The sequence below is a fragment of the Podarcis liolepis genome (assembly GCF_965112155.1).
Source record: "Podarcis liolepis genome assembly, chromosome: 2".
Classification (NCBI taxonomy): Eukaryota; Metazoa; Chordata; class Lepidosauria; order Squamata; family Lacertidae; genus Podarcis; species Podarcis liolepis.
In genome coordinates, this window is record NC_139555.1 from 52,001,146 (window position 1) to 52,028,142 (window position 26,997).

At 45.0% G+C, this 26,997-nt stretch overlaps 2 protein-coding genes across 5 annotated transcripts in view; one reads left to right on the top strand and one right to left on the bottom strand.

Annotated features, from left to right (window-relative positions):
* Positions 1 to 26,997, top strand: part of LOC310697348 (uncharacterized protein) — a 330,617-nt gene that overhangs the window by 48,952 nt on the left and 254,668 nt on the right. The window contains exons 2-3 of one of the 4 annotated variants that reach the window (XR_014521006.1): positions 15,148 to 15,228; positions 17,370 to 18,230. The exons of the other annotated variants lie outside the window; for them this stretch is intronic. The gene's annotated coding sequence lies outside the window, so the exon portion shown is untranslated. Of the gene's footprint in view, positions 1 to 15,147; positions 15,229 to 17,369; positions 18,231 to 26,997 lie in introns of those variants that run through there. 4 annotated transcript variants of the gene reach the window in all.
* On the bottom strand, positions 4,307 to 21,675 carry STC2 (stanniocalcin 2). Its single transcript, XM_083483874.1, has 4 exons — positions 20,059 to 21,675; positions 17,383 to 17,525; positions 14,048 to 14,259; positions 4,307 to 9,174 (listed from the first exon to the last, which is right to left on the bottom strand). Exons 1-4 carry the CDS (start codon positions 20,213 to 20,215, stop codon positions 8,781 to 8,783), a joined length of 906 nt encoding a protein of 301 aa, XP_083340000.1. The 5' UTR covers positions 20,216 to 21,675; the 3' UTR covers positions 4,307 to 8,780.

Below are 26,997 nucleotides of genomic sequence, written 5' to 3' on the forward strand. Positions count from 1 at the left end.
CCAGATCTGTGTAGGGATTGCAGGGGGGTGCAGCATCCGGAGGTGCCACTATGGTTTGGTTACTGGATGGTGTCTGTAATTTATCTGTGGAGAGGGTCTGGGTTTGGGTCTGGTGTGGTTGATTGGTGGTGGCGTTCTGTGTGCCTCTGGATCTGGTGTCGGTTTTTGTGGGGAGGGCTAATTTCCAGATGTCTGGCAGGCGGGACGTGTCGTCACGCTTGTTCATGTTGTGTGGGTGTTTCTCTATCTCGATGGCTTCCATGATTATTCTCTTGTGGTGATGTTCCATGTTAAAGAGCAATTTGGAATCTGCAAAATTAATTTCGTGTCCTGTTTCTTTCATGTGTTGGAAAAGAGAGGAAGATTTTTCTTCTTTTTTGACGGCATTCTTGTGTTCTGCGATACGTGCATTTATTCGTCTGTTTGTTTGTCCAATGTACGTGGCTGGGCAGACTTTGCAGGGTATTTCATAGACCCCTTGGTTTTCCAACTGGATTTTATCTTTGGGGTTTCTGAGGATATTGGCTATTTTTTGGTTGGTGCAAAAGGCTGTTTTGATATTGTGTTTATGGAGGATTTTGCTAATTTTATCTGTAGTGCCCTTGATATAAGGAAGGAGGGCCATGCCATTGTTTTCTTCCGTGTCTTGGTTTTTGGGGGGTGTTTCTTTTTGGATTAGCTTCTTAACCCTGTTTTGCTGGTATCCATTGGCGATTAACACATTTGAGAGATTCTGTAACTCAGTTGTCAAGTGGTCTTTGTCAGCCAGGCGTTTGGTTCTGGAGATGAGGGTCTTGGCTACGGAGTTTATTTGTGCAGGGTGGTGGTGTGATTGAGCATGTAAGTAGCGGTTGGTGTGTGTTTTTTTCCGGTAGATAGTGTGTCCTAGGGAGCCATCAGGTTTTTTGTAGATTAGGACGTCAAGGAAGGGAAGCTGGTTGTTGGCTTCTATTTCCATAGTGAATTGTATTTTGGGGTGTAGGCTGTTGAGATGTGTGAGGAAGCTATCTAGTTTTTCTTTCCCGTGTGGCCAAATTACAAAGGTGTCGTCAACATATCTGAGCCAAAGTTTGGGTTTGTGTTCTGACTTGTCTAAAGCATTGGTTTCAAAGTGTTCCATGTACAGATTTGCGATGACCGGTGAGAGGGGTGATCCCATAGGTGCTCCTTCTATCTGTTTGTATCTTTGTCCATTGTGGATGAAGTACGTGTTGGTTAGGCAGTGGTTGGTCAGGTCCAGGATGTATTCGGGGGGATTGTATTTGTTTTGAATGGCTGTCAAGGCTTCATTAATGGGCACTTGTGTGAAGAGAGATACAACATCGAAGCTCACAAGTAGGTCATCGGGATGTAGGTTTTGCTTCTTTATTGTTTCTATGAACTGGAAGGAGTTTGTAACGTGTGAAGAGATGGATTCTGCATAGGGCTGAAGTTGCTTAGCGAGAAATTTAGCGAGATTTTGTAGAGGTGAGCCTATGGAGCTGACTATTGGTCTGAGTGGTGTTCCTTCTTTGTGTATCTTGGGGAGGCCGTAGAGTTTGGGGCATCTGGATGATTTTTCTCTGGGGATGATTCTTAGCTGGATTTCTTCACTGATAGGAGCGGCTTTTATTTTGGATTTGGTGGTTTTTTCCAGATAGGTGGTGGGATCTGTTTTTATAGGTTGGTAGGTAGGGTCTTGGAGTAGATTTGATAGTTTTGCTTGGTAGTCCGATGTGTTCATCACAACAGTGGCATTACCTTTGTCTGCTGGGAGAATGATTATGTTGTTGTCTTTCCTCAGGTTGGTGAGTGCTTTCTGTTCTTCTTTGTGTAAATTGCTTCTGGGTGGTTTGCTGGAGCAGAGGATGTTGGTGACTTCAAGTCTGATTTTATTGGCTTCATCTGGGTTGATTTTGGTTAGGCTAGCTTCGACTCCGCATATGATGTTTTCCGTGGGGATGCGTCTCGGGGTAACTGCAAAGTTGAAACCTTTGGAGAGTACTTTGGTTTCAGTTGAGGTGAGGATCCTGTCTGATATGTTATGTACTGTTTGTTTCATGGGTTGTTGTGGAGGGTGGCTGGGCTTCTGGCGTCTCTCTAGTTTGTGGAGTTTGTTGGTGTGTGTGTCTGTCTTATGTGAGGTCTCAGTTTCAGCTCTCCAGACGGCTAGTTGTTTGCATTTGTCCCAGAGTGCAGGGTGGATTTTGTTACAGAGTTTGAGGTGAAGAGTGAGCAGATCTTTGTTGGTTTGGTTTAGTAGGTATCTTTTCTTATGTAGTTCGTTTCTGATTAGGGATAGTTCAGTTCGTTTCAGGATCCTTTCGGTAGCTGGGGTTTTAGAGTGGAATTTAAGTTGGAAGCATGTGGGAATTAAGTTGTTGTCTCGGCAGTTGCGTAGGAACAAGAGATCACATAAGATGGTGGCTCTTCGGATTTCTAGTTTCTCGTAGGTTCTTGTCAGCTGGAAGGTTTCCTCCCCGTAGAGGTGAGATATTTGTTTTCGTAGATTTTCACGGGTACAGGAATGCAGGTTTTGGTGTCCTCGGGTGTCTTCCCGTGTAAAAGTTGGGGTGTCTAGGCGACGTTTCGACGAGGTCTCACTCGTCATCTTCAGGCTGGTGCTTTCGGCTTCTTGTTACTGGAACAGAGCGGGATCTCAGTGTTTGAGTTCCTATAAATACTGTAGAGGGGTGTGGTGTATTGCCTCAAAAGTTCTGGGCAGAGGGGAAGTTCCCAGGCTAGTGTTCTTTTCTTCTTTTGTTCCTTAATTACTTGAGGGATATCTTGAGTGATTTCTTGAGTGATATTCTGAGTACCACTTAGGTGGGTCATTAGGTGTGGATTAGTTGCTAAAGCCTTCGTGTCTTGACCTCTTGAATTTGTGAAGAGTTTTTCTGGGAAGATGGCTGTACTGCACTTAGTTGTGCTTTGGCTTGGCTTCGTGTATAGGGGCGAGCTGTGGTTTTGTGCCCTGTGCCAGCCAGATCTGTGTAGGGATTGCAGGGGGGTGCAGCATCCGGAGGTGCCACTATGGTTTGGTTACTGGATGGTGTCTGTAATTTATCTGTGGAGAGGGTCTGGGTTTGGGTCTGGTGTGGTTGATTGGTGGTGGCGTTCTGTGTGCCTCTGGATCTGGTGTCGGTTTTTGTGGGGAGGGCTAATTTCCAGATGTCTGGCAGGCGGGACGTGTCGTCACGCTTGTTCATGTTGTGAGGGTGAACATGAACAACATGAACAAGCGTGACGACACGTCCCGCCTGCCAGACATCTGGAAATTAGCCCTCCCCACAAAAACCGACACCAGATCCAGAGGCACACAGAACGCCACCACCAATCAACCACACCAGACCCAAACCCAGACCCTCTCCACAGATAAATTACAGACACCATCCAGTAACCAAACCATAGTGGCACCTCCGGATGCTGCACCCCCCTGCAATCCCTACACAGATCTGGCTGGCACAGGGCACAAAACCACAGCTCGCCCCTATACACGAAGCCAAGCCAAAGCACAACTAAGTGCAGTACAGCCATCTTCCCAGAAAAACTCTTCACAAATTCAAGAGGTCAAGACACGAAGGCTTTAGCAACTAATCCACACCTAATGACCCACCTAAGTGGTACTCAGAATATCACTCAAGAAATCACTCAAGATATCCCTCAAGTAATTAAGGAACAAAAGAAGAAAAGAACACTAGCCTGGGAACTTCCCCTCTGCCCAGAACTTTTGAGGCAATACACCACACCCCTCTACAGTATTTATAGGAACTCAAACACTGAGATCCCGCTCTGTTCCAGTAACAAGAAGCCGAAAGCACCAGCCTGAAGATGACGAGTGAGACCTCGTCGAAACGTCGCCTAGACACCCCAACTTTTACACGGGAAGACACCCGAGGACACCAAAACCTGCATATATATATATATATATATATATATATGAAACCAACAACCCTCAGTCCTACACATAACTCCTTAAGGAGATCTGCAATTTCTGGCCAAGTTAAGTAGGGGCTTTAGTTTAACTCTTACATTTAATACCTTGGGTTTGCCATGCCGTATCTCCTTTGCAATTGCAATATCAAGACAAGAGCCTCAAGATTTGATATGCGCATCCCTGGCAAAATGTGTCTACATTTGAATACCCACCCTATCCACCCACCTGTTTTTATGGGAAAAGTACAACTTTATAAATGTCTGCAATTTTTAGGGAGCTTCCTCTTCCGCTTCTGTGGATTGAATTATTCATTTTTCTTTCCATTTTAGCTAGATCTAGGCTCGCAGAAAATTTTATTGTGGAGTTGGTGCTACTTAATGGATTTTCCCCCCACAGCAGCCACATGACATTGTCCTCATCAAAAATACCATTCCACATGGCCCCATTTAATCAGGATTCTGTGACGGAGTCTGCCCCTTTTGCGATTGCTTGCTTGCTGGACTCAGCACCTTTTGGGATTCCTAGCTTGCTTCCATAGAAGTTAGCCAATAGTTAAAATATTCATAAACCCCAGGTTTCAAAGAGTTAGCCACGGCTCTAATGGGGACACCTGTTTTCTTCTTAAATGTTTTCAATGATCAACCCTATATTCACTGGTACTGGACCAAAAGAACTGAAAGATTTGTTGCCTTGCTGACATGGGATTTCAAAGGGATGAGCTTAACATTTGCATACAGATCTCAAATCTAACTTTGCACTCTGCATGCTTCAAGTTCAGGTATACCCCATCACTGCTCACTTTCTCTAGACTTTTGGTTTGTCTTTCACACTTCCAGACTAAGGTGTCTGTACTGAATGATTTGCTCCTTGCATATTTGTAACTTGGGTGTCTTAAGAGCAGCACACATATACTCTGCTTTTCTTTTCTATGTAATAAACCAATCTTCTACTTCCTGGTGTGGCAAGTTCTTTATTAGGCATAAGGTTTAAAGGTTTACACACATTTTAAATGGATGCACGTACTGACTCCACGCAAAAGGTTCCATTCCTCTCAAAAGTGCGCATTGGATCGATACATGTGGTGGACACATATGTGGGTTCAGATATGCATCTTTTAACAGTTTCTCATTGTACAGGAGCTTTAGGCAGACAGAAGTGTAAATTACTTTGGCTTGCTCCAGAGCCCAGCATATGAGGCAACCTTGCATCTACTCTGGAGTTAATGGGAGGGTCGCATTGATTCTGCTCTCCAGATTTGTGGGAGGGATCCCCGTGTTGTGCTAAGTGGATTTCTCAAACCTGTTTGAAGGGATAGTAGCTCTGTACTGAAATGAATGGAAACTGTAAAGCAGTAGTAATGGACGTTTTCCACCAGTCTGGCATGATTCAGCCAGTTAAGCACTTTTCAGTTCTGCTTTCAAAGGCTGAAATGTATTCACTTAATGACTGAGCTCCATGAGTTGTAGCCAACTACGCCCAACTCAGAGTAGACACACTGAAATTAATGAATTCAAGTTAGTTAAGTCCATTAGTTTCAATGGGTCCTCGCTGTATATGACCAACATTGGATACAACCCAGCAAGATTATAAAGGCTGCAATCCAATGTCCATTTTCCTGGATGCAAGTCTTGTTGAATGCGCTGAGGACTCACCCACCCTTCTGCTTTTACATTTGCCCCGCCGCTTTCCCCGGGAAAACCTGCTCCTTACTGCTGAATCTGAGCAAATGTCAATCCACAAAAAACCCCATTGACGTTTGCTCTAATTCAGCAATTCTCTAATTCAGGGTTTTTCTGAATTGCACTAATTCAGGGTTTTTCTGGGGGAAAGTGTTAGGACAAGCAGAAGTGTGGCCAATCCCTGTGATTTACTTCTGAGTAAACAGGCACAGAAGTATACAGCAGAACTGCTTAACATTAATTGCGCTGTGTCCATAATTTTAAAAGAACTTTTTGTTGTTGTCACAAGTTATGCGGGTTAAAATATTATTGGCTCCTTGAGCGGACAGCGGATAATTTGTTTATTTTCAAGAAGTAAGGCTATACAGATGTCTTGACAAAACTATCAGGTTAAATGCACTTGTTATCTCTTAGAAATGAAAGTTAACAATAAATAAGTGATTTATGCTGTCAATAACATTATGGAGTGTATAAAATTATATTTCCCTTGCTTTAAACAATAACAAAAATCTACTAGTGGCATTAATATATACAACACAGGTCCTGAAATATATTTAAATTACCTTAGCCAGCAGTGCTCAGATTTATTATTATTTTTAAATGGAGAAACTATAATAAATAGAAACATTAAATATTTACAATAAAAGAAAATGTGGAATCAGTAGGTGAACACATACATCCAATTTTCATACACAGAGGGGGGAAAAGGTATTATATCCACCTCCTCAAAAAACACCTGAATTTCCTTTGTGTAAGCTATAAGGGGAACATATACTTACTGAATGAAGATAAATTATATGCATGCTGAGGTGATCGGTTGACAAGACATTCAGTGGCGTCTCTGTGTTTTGGTTCCCATAAGTAAATCTGACTTCCATAAGATTCAATTAGTGACATGAAAATATAGGGGCTTGATTTTTTTTGGGTTGTACCTATGTAAGCTGATGGTATGGTGATCATTTCAAACAATTTTACATCAACAAGGGGACCTCATCTATATTGTTGCTTCAGTGGGACCTGGATTCACTGCTTGACACAATCACAAAAGTTGCCCTTGTTTGAAATAGTGTAAATAAAATTCCCTGGCTGCATGAACAATTCTATTGTTCCTCAAGGGAGGAAAGGCTTATACTATGTTGTTCCTGGTCCGAGTGAGGCTAAGTCCTACAGCTAGGGCTAGCTTTGCATATGCAATGTGCATGAATGCACATGGCCATGACTGGGGAAGTCCCTGCACCTAGGAGGTCGGTGTGCAGAAGAAGCCACTACACTGGGATTTCGTTCTGATACTGCCTTTCCGCTGAGGGAACTGTCGCCAAAGCGTTCTGAAGCCACAGGAGCTATTAATGTAGTATTACCGTCTCTGACCAAAACCTGCTTCATCGATTTAAGGACTACTGCAGTCTTTCCCATGTAATGTAGTGTCCTGAGTGATCTTAGTTAACGATAGAGAGATTTATTTAGAAGTAAAGATGGAATAAAGCATATTAACTCTGGATAATAACAGAGATTGTAGCCCAAAACGCACTTAGGAGAAGCAAGTTCCACTGAAATATATGGGAAGTTACTTCCAAGAAAATGTGGCTGGGGCTGAGGTGTCAAGACGAGTTAAGCTTCCTGTAGTTATCCTGATTAAATCATTGCACGGTGCTGGGTTGCGCTTATTCTACATCACCATTTCTTTGGCAACACACACACACACACACACACAGTGTCAACCTTAGAGCACAGGATTTCTATAGCTCAGCAAACATTGTGGTCCTGCTTTCAGGAAGAGAAGAACTTTTCTTCCAACCTCCAAAAAATAAAAATAAAAAGAGCTTCGTGTCTAAGCAAGTTGTAGCCCACTATATATGCGCTGTACAGGAAACTCGCATCTCACACGAGGGCTGGGTTTCAGCGGTTGTAGGGTGAACCCCTGGAAGCGCCCCCCCCCCAGGGTAGAGGGTTACGTATCTGCTTTGGGGAGGAGGTATGAGGACTCTGGCAGTGTCCCAAAGCCCTTCCACCACCTTCTCAAAGCACACCTCCTTCGGGCTCTCTGAAGGCTTGCCTGCCTTTGCGAAGGAGGCATGAGGGCTCTGACAGGGTCCTAGAGTCCTCACTCCTCCTTCCTGAAGCCTAGTAAGCACTTGCCCAGCTTTACAGAAGATGAAGGAGGGCTCTAGGACCCTGCCAGAGCCCTTATGCCTCACGCCTCCTTCCCAAAGCCAGGTGTCTGCCTGCCCAGCTTAAGGAAGTTTGCAGACACAGCGAGGGCTCTGGGATGCTTCCCAAAGCCAGGTAAGTCTGTGATTGCAGCTTTGCTCAGTGTGTTTGTGCGTAGATAAACAAATAAATAAATAAAAGGAGAATGGGTTTTCCCTGCTCTCCATTTCTTTATTTATTTTCCCTCAGCCAGGCTCGTGCAAGTGAAATAATCATAAGATGCGAGTTACCGGTATTTGGGAAACCCACTGCAGTCAGAAGCCAGGTGGATTCTTTTATGATGTTTTGGGGGGGAAAGAAAAAAGAAATTGGCATGATTTTGAGTTGGTTGAAAATGTCCTTGTCCAGAAACTGATTCCCTCATCAGCCTATTTCCTAAGGAAACTGGAACAAAAAGCAGAAGAGGTCAGCTAAGAGCCACCCAAACCAATGCAAGGGGCGCTTAAGGCAGGTGGTGTCACTTAGACAGGATCAATGGCTCAGACAGACAATTTAGTTTGCAATTCCAAGGTCCCCTATGCAGAGCTCTGTATCTGAGTTTCTCTGCAGCTGATCTGGAGCCCTCATTGCCTCTAACAGAGTGGAGACTATAGATTATTTTCTGCCTTGAGACTCAATGTTGAACCTGGTCTACATGTTCACCAATTAAAATGTGGGCAAATCCCTTAACCACCACCCCAAACCTGCATCTAAAATCTCCCGTTTCCCCTCTTTTTTTGAAGAGATGAAAGGATTTACATGAATACATTTTGTTGCACCTACACATTGAATTTGCTGGATACAATCAATAACCAATAGCTGTTGCTTTTCCTCTGTTACTTATAATACATACACTGTCACTGCCACATATCCCACAATGCCCTATGCCTGACACCACCCCTCTATATTGTACATATTTTGGAATGCCCCTAGATAAGAAGATGAACTCAATGGAGGAAGGTTCTGGTGCAGGGGGAAAGAAGAGCTACATCCTCCTTTCACCTCCGGATGTCAGAGAAGTCAGACAGTTCCTCTGCCTGTTCGACAATCCCGTGAGCCGCTTTGGGACTGTGGCTCCCAGCTTTAGTGCGGGTCTGGGCATTCCCAGGAAGCCTGCTACCTCTCTCCCCTCTGGTGTTTCGGGAGCTCTCTCTGGCATCAGGTTCAGGGTGGACTATAATGTCCCCTTGACTAATAGAGGATCTGGGGACTTCATTTGGCTTCTTCTCTGGTTCAAGGGTGAAATCTCCATGTGGGACAGAGGTGCAGAAACTCAGGATAGAACACAGGCTGCCCCAGCTCTGTTCACACTGGGCCTGGACGCTCCGAGTGATGGCCTCTCTAACCTCCTCTCCACAAGTGAGCAAGGTGTTCACTAAATCAACATACGGCCTAGGAGAAAAAATAATAATCAGAAGATCATTTTAATCAGAAGAAATAATCAATATATTTCAGGCCTGACCCCAAAAGACAAAGGCAGCTCAGCAGCCCCACATTGAATTGCGGTTTCCTACCACCCTGTTCTTCAGTCCCAGGACTTTCAGAACAGTTTTCAGAATTCAGAAACTTCAGTTTTCAGATTTCAGAAAAGTTATTTAAAACAAGATTAACAATGGAAGTCAGGTTTAAAACAAACAAAAGTACAGCAACAACAAACCCTCAGTGTAAATCACAAAGAAAAAGACTTGGGCAGATCCAAAGGCAGAACCTTGGTGCAGAGAGGTGATAAGATAGTGGTTTGGAAAGTATTAGGCAAGCCTTCCTGGAGAGAAATCTTTTATTGTCAGAGCAGTGCTCCCAGTGGAATTTGGGTGGGTTCTGGTTGTTGGAAATGGTGCAGGAACTAGTCCCCCCAATATTATGAGAATTGCACCAGTTATTGGAGCCATATTAGCCCTCTTCAGATGCTTCTCTCCCTGAAATTGAGATCACATGGAGACAGAGAGTGGGGAGAGATGCTCACCCTGTGCCAGCCCCTGTCCCAATACCATCAATGTGTTGGGGGATGGTGTTAAGTGTGACTGTGTGGTGGTAAGTCTACCTAAATATGAGTAGGCAGCCACCATGAACTGGAATACATAGAGGTACAAATTCAACAGGCTTCATGCACCCAGACCTTCCCTTGAGACAGTGGTGGGCTTGTGTCAGGTGTAATAGTGGGGCAAGCACGCGTGGCTTCAGAAAGGGCTCCTGTGTTAGAACCATATCCGTTTATCATATTGTTGCTAGGCAGCTCCAGTGTCTGTTACATATTATTTCATCTCTGAGAAGCTGGAGACTTCTTGTGAAGTGACTTCTTCCACAAAATGGCCGGTGCCTCGTTCAAACTCCTTCAAACAGATTGATGAGGGGCAATACCCACCATCTCCTCTGGGTCATTACAGTGATGGAACACAGCCTGTCCCCATTCTACGTAATTGGCTGATTCTGGTAGAAGAGGGAAATATCCACTGCAATATCAGAATAAGGGATTGTGGGAAATGTTTATCCCATTGAAATTAATGAACATGACTACTGTCTCCCCCTTTCAATGAATACACCTACTTTTTACTCATGAGAGGCCACTGAAGGATGGACAGAACACTAAATCTCTTCTTCGTCAGCCTCCTCACTAGTCTGGGTAAAATTCTTAGTTGCCAATGGCAATCAGAGGAGTGGTTAAGGCTGGGATAAACTGTACTATGCATTATGGAGTGGAATAATTCAATGTGGAACATAGTGCTTTGACTATTAAAGCCAATGACTGTTAAGTTGTTAGAAACCACAGCAGATGTTTCCTATGGATATGCTTAGATCAGATCTGAGAGGCCTATAGTCTTGACAAAATACCTTCAGGGGCAAAGAAGTAAGAGTGTTTCCCCCTAGCTGTTATTTTCAAGTATGACAGCTGGTATTAAACCCAGTTGGCAAACATAGTGCTTTTCCTTTACCATTTGTGTTATGAGAATGTATATGTAGGTTTGTGGTTGCTCCCTTGTCTCCAATAGTATTATAACCACCACCAAAAATGGATATACTGTATTACTTGATCATCTAAACACCACTGGCATTTTTGTCAACAGTATTTTTTTAACTGCTGTAACATAATATCATACTGATTTATTCATAGCAGAAGACTTTTAGTTTCTAATGAGCTTAGCTGCATTCCACATCTGTCATACAGACAAGCCATAATATTCGATTTGAGGATCACAAGGAATTTTCTTTTTTGTTTTAAGTTGTGGCAACCAGTCACGTTGTTCTTGTTTTTACTGATTAGCTACCTCCTTTCATACTCAAATATCTATATGATTATTTCAGAATGTACAATTTAGATTTGGATTCTGAGCTTTCTCGGAGAACTCATTCATTAAAAAAGCTCCGAGTCCTCATCCTTAACAACCATTTAGGCTGCAGTCATATACTCATATGGAATAATTACTGCAGCCCTGGTCTCCTTTGGGAAGAAGGGTAGGATGGAACCTTACCAACCTTGCCACAGGGTGCAGCCACCCAGTTCTTTATCCATTTGTACCTCCTTCGGCTATTACTGGCATGGGGTGTCATGCATGATCTTATCTGGCACCCAAACAACCTGGCTGTAGACCACAGTATTGTGACTGTTAACATCAAGGTGTGCTAATGATTACATAGCAAAAAAAATTTACAAGATTAGTTTAGAAATATCAAATGTGTTTCTCATGATTGTGGTGCTGACAATTGACACAAAAGAACCTACGAAATGTTTGACTATTCAACATTTGAAATTTTTATTCACAAAAATAAAAAATTTGAGGAGGTTGGCGTTTGATTCCACGGGAGTGAAGATATTAAGGGAGTTGACACTTTTCAGCCATTTCCAATAACAATTGGGGAGAAAAAGGCTGTGCATCAAGCTGTGTATCACAATGTTCAGTATATTGTGTCTTATGCTAGGCTGAAGAAGAAGAAGAGGAGTTTGGATTTGATATCCCGCTTTATCACTACCCTAAGGAGTCTCAAAGCGGCTAACATTCTCCTTTCCCCTCCTCCCCCACAACAAACACTCTTTGAGGTGAGAGGGGCTGAGAGACTTCAAAGAAGTGTGACTAGCCCAAGTTCACCCAGCAGCTGCATGTGGAGGAGCGGGGATGCGAACCTGGTTCACCAGATTACGGGTCTACCGCTCTTAACCACTACGCTGGTGGTTCTCTTAAAAAAAGAAAGAATATAGTTTGAAAAACAATCATTTCTTTTCTCTTTACTTCTAGAAGTTCAAGTTTATTTTCACTGGACTATACCACTTCCACAACAGCTCCATTCCTGAACACTACAAAGGTCTCAATCCTGTACAGAATCCCAGAAGGATTAAAAGCAGGATTTTGGGGAGAGCTGTTCCTTCAGAGTGAATTGCTGTAAGCAGTAACTGCTGATTGTTACACTGAGTAACAAATGCTTCCACATTTTAGAGAAAAACAGCTGTCAAAGCTGCATTCTTTTTAAAAGCATATCCTGATCTGAATAAGAAGTTGAACTAACACTAATATATTCAACCTAAAACAGGTTTTAGAAGTCCCTTTGTTGCCATTCTTGAAGCAGGAGAAATGAGCTTTTAAGAGAAACGAGAAGTAAGTGGAGCGTTTGTACCTATATTTTGGCAAGTTAGATATTAACAGTACGGTCTTTGCCAACCATTCACCAAAAATTGGCCTCACTAGGATTCTGCAGGTGTAAAGTTAGAGTATGTTCTGAGGATTTGTGTGTTTGTGAAGCCTGACATTTCCCCTTATAATATATAAGCCAGTTATGTGAGGATACATTGCACCAACAAGAAGTATTGGGACAAATCTAATTAGGGTTCTTTTTGCATGCCAGCACCACCACTCCCTTTCATCTTTTAATTTTAAGAAGCAACGTATATAATTTTTTGAAGATACAAGCCTTGATTTCAATTAAAAGACTGAGCATGCCATTAATAATAGCCACACATTCCTTCCCTGTTCCAAACTGGTTTTCCAGGCTGTGGTCCACACAGTACATGTGTGGTAGTTGGACCACCTGCCATCTTTCCACACTTTTATACCTGTGTGAAGAAGGTGTTTAGAAATACGGTAGAGAGATCCAGAGTAACCAGAGTCATGTTTACAAAAAACAAACAAAGAACAACAATTACACCAGAGATGCTATACCCCAGAATAAAATCTGTGACAGAAGCATTCACAGGATGTCTTTTGGGATAGTTCTCAAGAGGTATGTTTCTGATCTTGGGCACTTGAGGGAAAACCCCTAAGAGCAATTGAACAGAGTCAAGAAGCTTCCTTTTGTAAACTGCTTTGATTCCCCCCCCCCCCAAATCAAGTGGTGTATACATTTTATGAAGTAATAAATACATCTGAGGTCGCACAGACATTCTGTAGATGGTTAAGAAACCACAGCCCATATATTACAACAGAACAGCCGCACCCAACCCCTCCAGATGCTTGGGACAACTTCCATCATCCCCAACCATTGGCTGTGCCAGCTGGAGCTGAAGACAGTTGTACAAAATATCAGGAGGGCAGCTGAACTAAAAAACCAGAACACACTAAATTTAGTGTACCTAGTTCAAATGCAATGTATCAATCAGTCCCCAAGTACATCCAAGAAGATACAAGGGATAAATCTGGGAGTGGCAGCCTAGCAAGACAGTAGGAAATCCTTTTGCAATGCCATTGATTTCTTTCTGTTGACTAAGGGCTTATCCACATTAACCTTTAACGCTCCATGACTGAACGCTGTTTCGTTTCTGCCCCAGGCTTTCCCCAAGCAAAAACCTGCTCTTTAGCATTCAACTGGAGCAAACGTCCATTTGGGTTTCCTATGGATTGCTGTTTGCTGCGATTGAGCTTTAAAGAGCGGGTTTTTATGGGGAAAACTCTGGAGGAAAAAAAAAAGGAGCTCAGACACAGAGCTTTAAAGAGCAGTCTGTGCCTTGAAACAGTGGAGGAATTAAGTGTGGATAAGCCCTCAGGCACCCAGTAGTGTGCTATCCTAATGTACCTGTTCGTTGCCCTCTCTCTCAAGGCTCAGTTGCATCACCAAAGCCTGCCAGTGGTTTGGAAATGGCCCCCGCGGCATTTCTTTTCCCGCTGGCTGTCCCTACACTCCCAGGTCAGTAAAATTAGGGTATGTGCAATTCTGTGAGGACGCACAACAGCAGGCTTATCATGACTGGAGCGTCCCTGGAGCAACTGGTGATAACACAGAGCGGGCTCCCAATTTGAGCTGCCCTGCCACCTCCCACTGTAGTAGCCAAGCTCTGACTTACTCATGCTGCAGCAGGTCTTTGAAGTGAATCATCTCCACCATGACCTGGACGTTCTCCTTGGCTGCCGAGCAGAGGTCGTGCTTCTGATAGCATTCTCGCTGCAGCTGTAACACCATCTCCTTGATGGCAGGGCACTTGCGGCTGATGCAGCTGAACTTGTGCCGTAAGGCGTGAGCCTTGCACCGCAGAGCATCTTTAATGAAGGATTTTCCCTGAAGAAAGATACACAAAAAAGCACACCAAGTCTTCATCTCCATGAAGCACCACTTACAGCTGAGTTGCCACCTCTTCTCCGGAAAGCCTTCAGAGTTACACGTCACAGATTATTAATCACATACAAAAAACCCCTAATGATATAAGGCCTTTCCTATAAAAAGTTGCGTTACATTTTTATAAATAGGCCTATGAATGTTCTGAGATCACAATACGCTAGAGCAGAAGGCTGTTATGGGGGAAGACTCCCATAACCCAAGCATATTTCGTTTATTATTTATAAATTGGTGTCTATGAGATGGCACTAAACGTATGTGGCAATAGATAGAAAAGGCCAAGTGTGGCTAAGCAATGTTTTCGAGTTGCAAGGGCATGGAGATGCAACACCCTACACAACCCTCTGCCCCTCCCCATAGCAAAGGTCAACGTGTCATTTTAGTCTTCAGAGACACAGCTTCTCCAGCACAGTCCTGTGTGTTTACTTGACTTCAGTAGTGCTTACTCTCAAGTAGGTATACAAAAGAACTGTGGCCTTACAGTGCCACCTATGCATGTCTACTCAGAACTAAGTCCCTTGAAACCAGTGGGATTTATTCACAGTTAAGTATCTGTAGGACTGCAGTCACAACCTGTCATTATCTATTATATACTTTAACAAAAGGCCCTTCGTCCTTCACCCTGCCTATCCGTGTCAGTCAAACGAGACCTTCTGTTAGCGTGAAAAAATGCAGCATTCAGCATGTCACAATAGCATTATGGCATTAGTAGAAGCTGGAGGGCACACCTTCCACTCTGAAACTTCCAAAAAGGCCTAGTAAGAAGGGTTAGATTTTGAAGATAAAAAATGCCTCATACTATATGATCCCTTATCCTTATTCTGCCATTAGGTTTGAAGTCCAGTCATGCTTCAATGGTGTTACAATTCTTTGGATAATTGGTCAGCAGTTCTTCTCCTTGGTGAATGACAGGCAGCTGGCAATCCTCCTACATTCTTCCCATTCCTTAACGTTTCAGGTCATCCGAGCTGATGAGCATTTCATGTTCTGTACACCATATAGGGCAAACACTCTTTTAAAAATTTGACTCAAATTTTACCAATCATAGCAGTTGAGCGCGAGAACGCAAGTTCCTTTGGTTTGGCATTTTCTTCATCACAGAACAATGCCCCCCCATTAAAATGATGAGAGGGCATTTGAAGGGGGGGTGCTCTTTGCTGAGTAATGCACCAATATTTCATATATTATTTTCATTTTGTAATTGCTAAAGCTATACCTAGATGAGGTTTCAATACTTGAAGCAATTCAACATAATCTAATTCACCCTGCATGGGCATCAAGGGGGCTGGAGAATGTGGAGAATTATGGCAATGGACCATAATGGGAATCCTATTGTACAAAATGTGTCAAGTATTGTAATATAAAATGAGCATTTCGTTTTCCGTTCTTAAAAAAAAATCAAGGGAAAGGTTTTCAAAGGTGGCTCAATATTAGAAAATGGGTGATGGATTCCTATTCATTTGAAAGGAAGCAGGCATCCTTACATGTCTGAAGAAGCAGCTTAAACATTTCTAGAAAGATTTGTTTTCAAGTCCAAAGTGAGGAGTAGCCTTGTAGCTGAGCTGCACAGAACACCTTTGTCTGCAAGACAGCTCTCCGCCCTACCCAGGCTAAGAGCCGCTAGCCAGGGGTTGAAATCTTTACACATAAATATATGTGTGTGTGTGTTCTGTAAACTGCCTAGTCAAGCCAAATGCCACTAACCCATCGTAATGTGCTCCTTCCCTCTTTCACTGAAATTGGAGAGCAGCTGTACAAGACATAATAACAGGATGCTTCAACGATGTACAAATGGTTTGGAGAGGAAAGGTCCCAAACCCAGGCAAAGCAGCTGCAGACATCCCCAAACAAATAAACCGTAAGACAAAAAAGCAGGCACCCCCTGAAAAAAAAAAAGGCAATGGAACAAGCCAACTCCCCACTCAGTTTAAAAAACAAGGTGCCCATGGTTGCCATGTTGGGAACCCAGGCACTAAAAGGATGACAAATGGAGTTATTTAATTATTGACTCTGCAGGAGGTTCTGCTTGCCTCAAGTGCCAAACTATTTTGAACTAGGGCTGTTCACTAGCCATCCTTAGAATTGCGAGGTCTGCAGATCCAGGCTGTGATTAAAATAAATCCTGTGTGTAAGAAAGAGCCATGCATGAAGCTAGAAGGATATCTAGATGCTGTGTCATAACAATCTCCACTATTTGAGGGACAACCCCTTTAAAAAGAAGAGGAATTTGGATTTGATATCCTGCTTTATCACTACCCTAAGGCGTCTCAAAGCGGCTAACATTCTCCTTTCCCTTCCTCCCCCACAACAAACACTCTGTGAGGTGAGTGGGGCTGAGAGACTTCAGAGAAGTGTGACTAGCCCAAGGTCACCCAGCAGCTGCATGTGGAGGAGCAGGGAAGCGAACCCGGTTCACCAGATTACGAGTCTACTGCTCTTAACCACTACACCACACTGTGGCTTAACTTTTTGTCAATGGGAAATGTTATTCTATATGGGTGTATCAGTGCAGTCTTTGGTTCCTGGGCTCAGCAAGCAGTTGTTAATGGAAGTATGTTAAAGGATGCTAGGTCCTAGAACCTCAAGTCAAGAACATTACAGAGCAAGTTAAAGTCTGAGTGAAGTGCCACCAAATTCAATGAGGTCTACTCCTAAGCAAGTGGGTTTGGGAATACACACCCATTGCATTAAATGAAGATGATTTCTGAGCCACTGCACAGTCTGTAATACAAGCTGTCTTTTCAAACAAGTGCCCCCATACTGTTTCACCTAGCACGCTGTGGAATCTCCATATGGTGTTTTTCTTCAGCTGGTGGGACTTGAAGTGGACATGCAGTACATATATTGGGCTACTAAGAAGGAGTGACAAGTGTGTGTGTGAAGGCAAGATGTAAGTTTAATAAGAGACTTTATGAATGAACCTTCTGTGTTATGAACATCCCCTATTCCAAAGGTGTTTCAGACTTGTTCATTTTTGCTGAAAGCAGAAAATGTGAAGAGAAAAATAGAACAGAACAAAATCTAACAAAACTCTGCACTGTTTATTTCTGCAGCATTTATGCTTACCTGAGCATCAAATTTTCCAGCATTGTGAAGGAACGTCATGCAGATCTCATGTAAGCCTCGGATCTCACAGGAGTTGTTTTCAAAGCACTCAAATACACTGCACCCCACATCACCAGCATTGACCAGACAGTGCTGGATTTCAGCTGAAAATGAACATCCATCACAATGCATGTTTAAAACTGGAAAATATACTAGAAGGTGGAGGTTTTGTTTTGCTAACAGTATCATCATTTCAAGAAAAAGGGGAGAAAGTGCATGAGACACACATTAACTGTCCTTGCCTTCTACAGAAATTAAGAGACAAGCGTTTAGTTACAGAAATGCAAAGTCAGTGTTTGGTGTTCCCATTCTACTCAGAGCCATTGTCTCATGTGGCAAATCTGATCCAAAGAGCTCTTAAAGCAATATTCGCAACAAGGTTTCCAAGATTCTTGTACCTGAAGATACTGAGAAAGTGAATCATCAAGATTTTCTAATCTGAACAAGTGCCTTGATGATTGGTTTACAGTTGGGCCCATCTCCCCCAGATTACTGAAGTCAATTACAAAACTCCTAATATAGCTACAGGAAAAAAGAGTCTTTTGGCTACAAGCTTTTGCTGCACTACCATTTACCACCCCCCAATATTCATTACACATTTGCAATTCAGTTGTGCACACGTTTACTTGGAAGTAAATACTGTACTACTGTGTTAAATGGGGCAAGTACAGTATATGTTCCACTGAAACCCAATTCAGCTACCATAGGACAACGTCCACACGCATGCATGCAACAGTAAAACCAGCCAGCTTTTCCTTCCATGTTTTGTGCAGATTTTTTAAACATTGCCAGTAAACTTCAAATACTGATAGTGTGTTAATGTGTGTGTACTGACGCAGCTGCTGAGAAGTCTAAAAAATTCAAGTCAAATAGCACTGTGACATTTTAAGTAAAAGGGAAAGGTTTTGAGTGCCATATAGCTAGGCATTGCCCTAGTACACATTTATGTATCACTCTCTGCAAGCTATTTCCAGCCTTTCTCATCTAACCCTGGCAGCTCAAGGCACGGATCCTTTGATTTTCGTTTTATATTGCATACACCGCTTCTAGGTTTTCACCAATGATGAAGCAGTTTATAAAAAATATAATTAAAATACATACATGAAAGAAAATGGGCGTTCCTTAAAAGGGCACACAGAAGCCAAGCTAAGAGAGAGGGATCCTGGTTAAGCAAAATAAATAACAAGCAGGTAGGAATTCCTCCTTTTTTAAAACACTGATTGGACAAAGGGCCAGAAGACCCAGAGCAGGATTTTGCAGCTACATCTCCTATATTTCCTTCTCTTTTTTTAAATAATTTTTTTTGTTAAAATAATTCAACATTAATACACATACAAACATACAATTCATACAACATACCTACATACATACAACACACCTACACTCAATCCCACAGATAATTCCCATCCTATATTTCCTTCTCAAGGAAACCTCACTGTACTGAATTCTATAGACACAGGAGAAGCTGTGCATAGCAGATGGGGAAAAGGGGCTCTTTGTCCAACATTGTGTAAGTATGCAGCTTGGATGTGTGTCTCTCTCTCTGTGTGTGTAGGTGTTCCAGGAGGCCAGATGTAGTGCTTGTGTTGGGTAGGATGCAAATGCGGTTCCAATCACACGTCCTGGCCTCAGTCAGTGTGCAGAGAATTGCACAGAACTGTAAGATTCACATGTGGCACTTGGGCATTCCTGCATGTGTGTGTGTTTTAATCAAAGCTTTGCAGCAGCAAATTCCGCTACAGTTAAACCTGGGGAGAACTGGAGGGTGTTGTGTGCTGCTTCCCTCTGTTTCTTTCAATTCAGGCCTGGCAGGTTTCCTCCAAGGAAACTGCACTGCATTGTGACTTATGCGACCAGTATGCATTAAAAAGATCACGCGCACCCCCCCCCCACGAAAGAGGGAAGACGAAAAAGGAGAGGAAACCCCCTGTGGTGAATTGCATCACTGCACGCCTCTCCTGGCAGGAAAAAAAAATAGAGAGAAAGACTCAGCAGTTCTACTTAGGTCTGCACGTTCCAAGTGCTCTTTTTCTTTCTCAATCGGCTCCTAAACCTGCGCTCAGGAAGCATCCTTTGTACCAGCAAGGCGGTTTTTTCTACTGTTTCCAACCCGCCTCCCCTTTAAGACTTTTGCCTCCGGAATCTTGCTGAAAATTAAAGGATGGGAGAGAGCTGACCAGTATGGAACGTGCAAAGACACGCAAAGGACTAGTCATTAAAATCTTTTTATAGCAAAAGGGGGGGAAAAGGAGAGAGTGAGAGAGCGAGCAAGCACGTATTCTCCTCGGCTTATAATTATTACCTGGTCTAACTTTCACTCTGGTCCTCCCCGTCTTCTGTCTGCGATGAGCTCCTTTTGCCTTACTTAGATGGCAGCACAGCTCGGCGGTCTGCAGTTCCAACAGGGGAACAAGCACGTGCGCTTCCAAACTACAGGAAGCCTTTATATTTTCTAAAAAAACCGATTTCTGCTCCCTCCCTGCGATGCCGTGCCTCTTTTGAGCCTTCCACGCTGCACAGGAACGCAGCACCCAGAGAGCCAGTTCCCCGAACTTAAAATGCCGGTTTGCTCCCCTTCCGAGTTTAGACTCACATGCCGATACGGTTTGATGATACTGGAAAGGAAGCCCAACATACCTGTGTTTTGCAAAGACAGGCGCCCTTTTTGCTGAGGCGCTCTGTTATCTTGGGCACCATCCGGAGGGTTGGTGGCTTCCGTGCCCACCACCGGATCCAAGCTTGCAAAGACCAAAGCCAGGGTCACGAATTTCCCTAACCACTCTGCAGCATGCATGGCCCCGATGTCTACGCCAACAGCACTGGCCGGAGGAGAGCTCGCCCTCTCTCTTACACACACTTCTTTGCAAGGAAAAAAGTGTGCGCGCAGCGTGGGGTGATCAAGACGAGAGATCCCGGATCTTTCCCAAGCCTCGCTCGGAGCGTGCGATCGGCGCTGGTACAAGTGCGAGAAGTGGCCAGGAAAGGGAACGGATGGTGCCTCAAATATCCCTCAAAGCTCCGGTGTCACTTGAATGAAGGAGTCGAGCAGATGTTGTCCGCCCAGCCGACCAACCGGAGCCTCTCTTTCACTCTGACACCACGCTCGGGGGGCGTGGCCTGCGCTCAACTACTACACACTCCAGCGAGCAACTCCGGAGAGCTCGGGACGGGAAAGTCGCTGCAAAGTGCAGCAGGTTGCAAAAGCATGCACCGGCGAGCGTGGTCCAGCGAGTGGATCGCGCTCCCGCCTTCCTGCGCCTTGCAGCGTCCTCACATTCCAAATGCGGAGCGCTTATTTGCTCGGTTGTTAGGAAGTCGATTAAAGGGGGGGGGGAGGCGACGTTAAGAAACAAAAGAGTGGCTCTGCAAGGACGGTCGCTTGCAAGCGGCAGCGGCGGCGGGAAAAGGGAAGGTCTTGCAGGCGATGCGGACGGTGGGTCTTGCAAGACTCGCGCTGCTAACGGGGGGGGGGGGGTTGCATGAGTAGTTTGGAAATCGGGCCAGGTCGTTTCCGTGATGAATTTAGCGATACCTTTTGCTAAGCACCAGCAAGACTCGCTGCCTGCCTGGCACCGTGCAAGCGTGTCTACGGTATGTACGGCACACGCGGCAACCGAGCGAAGCCAGCGAGTGGCCTGCGAAGATCGGATTTCGAGCAGGCGATCTAGACGGAGCCATGTGCTTTTGCAGCCAGGGGAGCCCAGGGCGTCGCCAATCTACACGTGTTCCTTCGGAAGCGGGTGGGAGGCGGCGGCGGCGGGCACGGCAGGGAGCTTATCTGATATCCGGTGTAGCACCTGAACCCGAACAAAAGGACACTTTCGCCTTTTGGATCGAAGAACCCCCGTTGCACGCTGCGGTTAACATTTGAATTCTAGAGCAGTACTTTATTAATCTTGGCTCGTTTTCTTCATACATGTCACACGGAGCGAGCAGTTTATAATCGTGGGGTGGGGAACCCGCACTGCCCTCTCTCCCCATTAAAAAATAACACCTGATACATAGATTTGGACCCTAATGCAAAGTGGAGGTGGGGGGATTCAAATGGCAAGCTTGGTTTTATTGTAAACCCCCCCCCCCGGAACCGTCTCCATCCTCAACCTTAGCGCACGCCTCCCCTTTCGCCCAGATTTTTTGGGATATTTGGGGGGTGGGGGAGAAGCGGCGATCCTTTTCTTGTGTAACCCCACCGCAGTCGTTGCATCATCTGGTTGCTGTGCCTCAACCCTCATCCACAGCCCGATCCTCCCGCATTCCTTCCCATCCGCATTGAGAGGCGCGGATTCTGGGGCAAGGCGGCCCGCCCTCCCCGGTGGCGCGTTCGGGATTCCCACCTAAAGCCTTCCGGCAGCAGCTGCTTTCCTTAAGGAAGGCGATGGAAGCCTTGAGCAGGTGACGATGGGGTGTGTGTGCCAGGGATCGGGGTGGCTCCTCTTCCTTCCTCCTTCCCACCCCCCCCCCACGCCCCGCTGCAGCAATCGCGTTCAGAGGTTTCATCAGGCAGACGCCGCCAACCTCCTGCAACTTCTCCCCTCCGGCCTTCCAGTGGAGGAGAGCGGCGCGGAGTGCCCGGGTCCTGTCTGGCTGCTGTAATGCAGGCAGCAGCAGCAGCAGCCGAGGGGGCGGGCAGGCAAGCGGGCGGGCCCTTCGGACTCTTCGCCAGGGACAGCCGGCTTGCCGGAGGAGGGGCGCGGCGAGGAATGTCTCCAGCTGTTGCTGCTGCTGCTGCGATCCCCTTGCTCCCAGCTGTCAAAATGCACTTGAGAAAATCCACTCTCACCTCCTGAAGTGGAGGGGAGCCCCTGGGAGGAAGACGTGACACTCCACAGCACAGCCATGGAGGACCCTTCCCTCATCTCCGCTCCGGCGCACACACCGCCCCCCCCTCCCAGCCCCGCCGCGCGCCTTTCAGCTCCTCTTCCACAAACCTCGCAGCCTTTCCGTACAAAGCATCGGAGGGTGTCGTCGAAGTGTCTTTGTTAAGGTTTCTGGAGGCTAAACTGGTGGAGGAATAAGAAGGGTAAGGGAAAATTCAGAGACATTCACGAAGGAGGTGTAGGGAATGTATTTATTAAGAACCTTATAGCGAACAAATTCTCCAAATGTGGTTCTTTCTTTATTTGTCAGGACTTAGGCTGCCCCACCTTTTCTCCAAGGAGCTCTAGGTGGCAAGACACACTCCCTCCCCCCTTTTAACCTCACAACAACCTTGTGAGGTGGGTTAGGCTGAGAGATGGCAACTGGCCCAAGGTCATCCAGCAGGACAGCGTCCTTTTCTAAATGCTCACAGACCCACTATTGAATTACCCGTTCTAGGACCTTTCCTGGTATTGGCCAGTCGTTACCTGGTTCTTCTTTTTCCTCCTTTTGGAAGACGGGGACAACATTTGCTCACCTGCAGTCTCTAGGGACCTCACTTGTTCTCCAAGAATTCTCAAAGAACAGAGGCTCTGAGATCACATCTGCAAGTTCCTTTGGTACCCTTACCCTTGGGTGCACCTCATCAGGCCCTGGAGATCTGAATTCATTTAAAGTAGTTAGGTGTTCCCTTATCACCTCCTTTCTTATATTGGGCTGCAGCTCCCTCCTTACATCATTTATTCTGTCATCACCAGGTGGGGCATTGCTTTCCTTTGGGGTGAAGACATGTACCCTCCCAAACATAAAGGTAAAGGGACCCCTGACCATTAGGTCTAGTCGCGGACAACTCTTGGGTTGCGGCGCTCATCTCGCTTTATTGGCCGAGGGAGCCGGCATGACTAAGCCACTTCCGGCGAACCAGAGCAGCGCATGGAAACGCCGTTTACCTTCCCACCTATTTATCTACTTGCACTTTGACGTGGTTTCGAACTGCTAGGTTGGCAGGAGCTGGGACCGAGGAACAGGCGCTCACCCCGTCACAGGGATTCGAACTGCCAACCTTCTGATCAGCAAGCCCTAGGCTGTGTGGTTTAACCCACAGTGCCACCCGTGTCCCCCATACATATACCCACCTATATTCTCATACTTCAGCGTTCTCCAGGTACCATGAGGTGTTGAGCGCCAATGGCACCAGCTTCCCTTGCCCCTCATCAGGAAAGGTTAGGCAAGGGGCACAGCAAGAGCTGCTACAGTGAGGGAGAAGCAGCTGAGGGCACTTTTACAACTGCAGTTGCAGTATTGAGCACTCCTGAGGATCCTGGAAGGGCTGCAAGGTTTCAGAAATGACAGGAGAAGTGCTGCAATGCATTTTTTTAGTGACCAGTGCTAGGCTCAGGATACAGCTTATAGGGCCAAGTTCAACTGAGTGGTCCCACTGGAGGAAGAGCAGCTAGCACAACAGGGCTCCCCCCATCTCTGTCATCAGAATGTCTCAGGTGTGTGTCTCAGGAGAAGCCCCACAACAGCACACAAGGGAGGAGAGGGGAGATTGTTCTGGGGGCCAAGCAGAAATGCCTGCGATGACAGATTCCTGCCACTGAAAGCAAAAAGTGGACAAAACATACAAAATCAAAATTCTCACTCTGTAGCAGACCTGGTTAGATCTAGGGAACCCCATGGTGCTTCTTTGTCATTTGGGACTATATACAATGTGAAGTACAGTTTGCATTTTTTTGTCTTTCAATAAATCTAAAATAGTTTTAGTCCAGACCAGTGAACAGTAGATTCCACCTTCCTTTGCTTTCTGTTAGTAAAACAGGCCTTGGCTGACAGTTTCTGTCAAGAAGCTGTGGATGATTTTGGGTTAATTTAAATGTGCAGAACAAGCATATTGATGGTATCCCCCTATGATTGAATCACTACAGGCTGCAGGTTTCCCCATGTTAAAAAAACCCAGGGTTGGCTGAACCATTAAGCAAAATAAGCATGTGTTTAGGGCATCAAGGGAAGGGGGGCACCACTGAAAATTTCCATTGCCAGATTCTTAACATTCATGGTCACAAATTGCTTAGCTGAGTGTTCCTTTTCTCAGCTGAAGTATATTAAAAATCCCAACAGAACAACTATACAACAAGGCAGGCTGGATGCTGTATCTCTACTATGCATAGAAGCAGATGTGTTATGTAAGGTTAGTTTTCAGGATCTGATCAAAGACTTTGCAATTACAAAAAGTAGGGGAATTATTTTCAAGTATAAATAAAGTGGAAGTATACAAAAATAAACATTATTTTTCATCTTACTCTAGATTTTGTTTCATTTTGAAAAATAAAATTATATTTTACAGTTTATTATTGTTTATATTTTGAATTATATATACGGGGGCACCCAAATCTTTCAAATGCTTAGGGCCTCTAAAGGTCCAGCCCTGTTAAAAAACACCACCAAACATCTCTGCTTGTGGAAAGCTAACATAGCAGAGAGAATAATTTAAGTTTAGCGTTTTTCCCTGTCTACATGCAGTGAGTTTTTTTTTGTTTTACATGACTGGTGCATTCAAACACACAATCCCCTTTGCATTCTAAAGCAGTGCCTTTCCTGAGGGATGTCTTCCTCCATGTGCTATTTTTGCATGTTTGAATTGGACCTCACTTCAGCTCTCAAGAGAGCCCAAATCTGCTCAGAATCTCTTCTCACAGAATTCTCCAGGGGCCAGGTCATGATGCACTTCTTATTCTGGAGGCACTGGAAGCAGTAGGAAAGCATTTCTAGATATGTGAACCAATGAATACAGCTTAAAGTAGAAGGGAAGCATGAAAATCTGCAGTGGAGACATGCTTTGCGCCCATCAGAGTACTCCAGACGCACACTTCTAACCTGCTTTCAGTGATGTATTTAGCCCCCAAAATGCCTTTAGTCTCAGAGACTTTACATGTCTGGTCCTAAATAAGTGCTGAAAATATTCCACAGTAGAGCATGATGTTCTAGCTAGTTTGTGTTCCCCAGGGTGCTTTTGTGCTTGGACACCAGTGTAGATGTTCCAGCTGTAGGGACCAGATAGTTCAGATATCAAAGCCAAAGCATACTTTATGCCCTCTTCCTTTTGTCTGGACTGTCTTTTGCCTTTTAGGGGATCTGGGTTAGTTTCCCAGTGTTCAGAGCTGTTGGAAAGAAGGAGGGAGCCAGGTTTAATTGCTACTTGAGGAATTATTGTGCATGGAACTAATGCATAAATGCACAAGCCTGGAGGTTAGTGAGGGATACCATTTAGAGCAGTCTTCACTAACCTGCCGCCCTCCAGATGTTTTTGGGCTGCAGCTCACATCACTGGTATGCTGGCTGAGGCTGATAGGTGTTGCCACCCGAAACATCTGGAGGGCAGCAGGTTGACAAATTCTAATTTAGAAGGGTGCGTGTCTGACGCCTCTTCCTTCTCACTTCAGACTGCATGTGATTGCTTGTCAAGAGTGTTTCTCTGGCAAGGAAATGGATTTAGCAGTTGTGCTTGAGTGGGTTAAACCAAACAAATGACCTGAAACAGCAGCAGTCTGACCTCTGCTGATAGAATTGCTATAGCTATTAGGAAGTATTAAAAAAATAACCACAGCATTATTACCATTTTATGCAAGGCTGGGTCTTCTGATCTTTGTGAGCATGACTGGGCGTCACCTGCATATTGATGCCACTGCGCTTCCAAGCTCCAGACACCCTTCCTTCCCTAGCAGATTCCTGGAGAGCAGGGGACATGCTGGTGACGGACTCCTGTAGCATCCTGCAAGCCAAAGGCCACTGAGTAGAACCGAAATTCCCCAGCACCACCTTTGGGAACATACTTTTCAGGAAGGCCTAGAGGCACCACGAAAACAGCACAAAGAGATCCAGGAGAATCAGCAAGGTCATCCTCTCCTGTCCATTCCTCAGCATTCACCATGGCAACCAAGGCAGTCAGCTCCAGAAATGAATTGAGCACAAGTAAGTCCTGTTTTACAAGGGAAGTAGGAATGCTTTCTCTTTTAAGCTTTGCAGGTTTAGACACCCCCTCGGGTAGCTTCAGAAGGGGATTAGAAAAGTCCACGGAGGATAAGGCTGTCAATGGCCACTGCTTCCAGTATTGGAGGCAGTTTACCCATGAATACCTGGGAATCTTAAGTGGGTATAATGCTATGGCTTGCTGGCATGCTTCCCACAGGCATCCGGCTGGCCGCTGAGAGAACAGGATGCTGGACTCTTCATATGTTCTTAGGGCCTTCCTGTGGTGAATCTACCACATCATGGGCTCTGATTCCTCAGAGAATTCTTTGGGAGGAATTCAGCACCACTGTTCTGACCCAGCCCAAGAGTAGTTGTTGAGCTTTTTAGGCAAAGTTATTGAGCAAAAAAATCGCTGTTTTTCAGCTAATTTTTTAAGGGGAATCAGCAGAGATCACACTGCCGGCATGACTTGCCATATATCTGGATTTTCCTGGTTTCCTCTCAGACACTTTTTCCAACTCCATTATTCCAGGGATGTCCGGGAAATTCCAGACATATGGCAACACTATCCATGCCCTGTTTTCGGGGGTTCTCATTACCCTCCCCAGAGCAGATTTTGGGGGAAGGCACAGGAGTACATAGGGAAAATTGGGGGGGGGAGCCCCACTGCGCTAGCTTGTGCTAGCCCACTGGGTTTGTTGAATCCGGCCCTTTAACTTCCATCTCTTGCCTCAAGTACTTCTGAAT

Bases quoted from the DNA above. Each gene is read 5' to 3' on its own strand.
- STC2 (XM_083483874.1), bottom strand. From the start codon at position 20,215: ATGCATGCTGCAGAGTGGTTAGGGAAATTCGTGACCCTGGCTTTGGTC. The intron at 17,526-20,058 runs GTATGTTGGGCT...GTTCATTTTCAG, and splicing joins CCTGTCTTTGCAAAACACAG to CTGAAATCCAGCACTGTCTG. The intron at 9,175-14,047 runs GTAAGTCAGAGC...TTTTTCTCCTAG, and splicing joins AAAGACCTGCTGCAGCATGA to GCCGTATGTTGATTTAGTGA.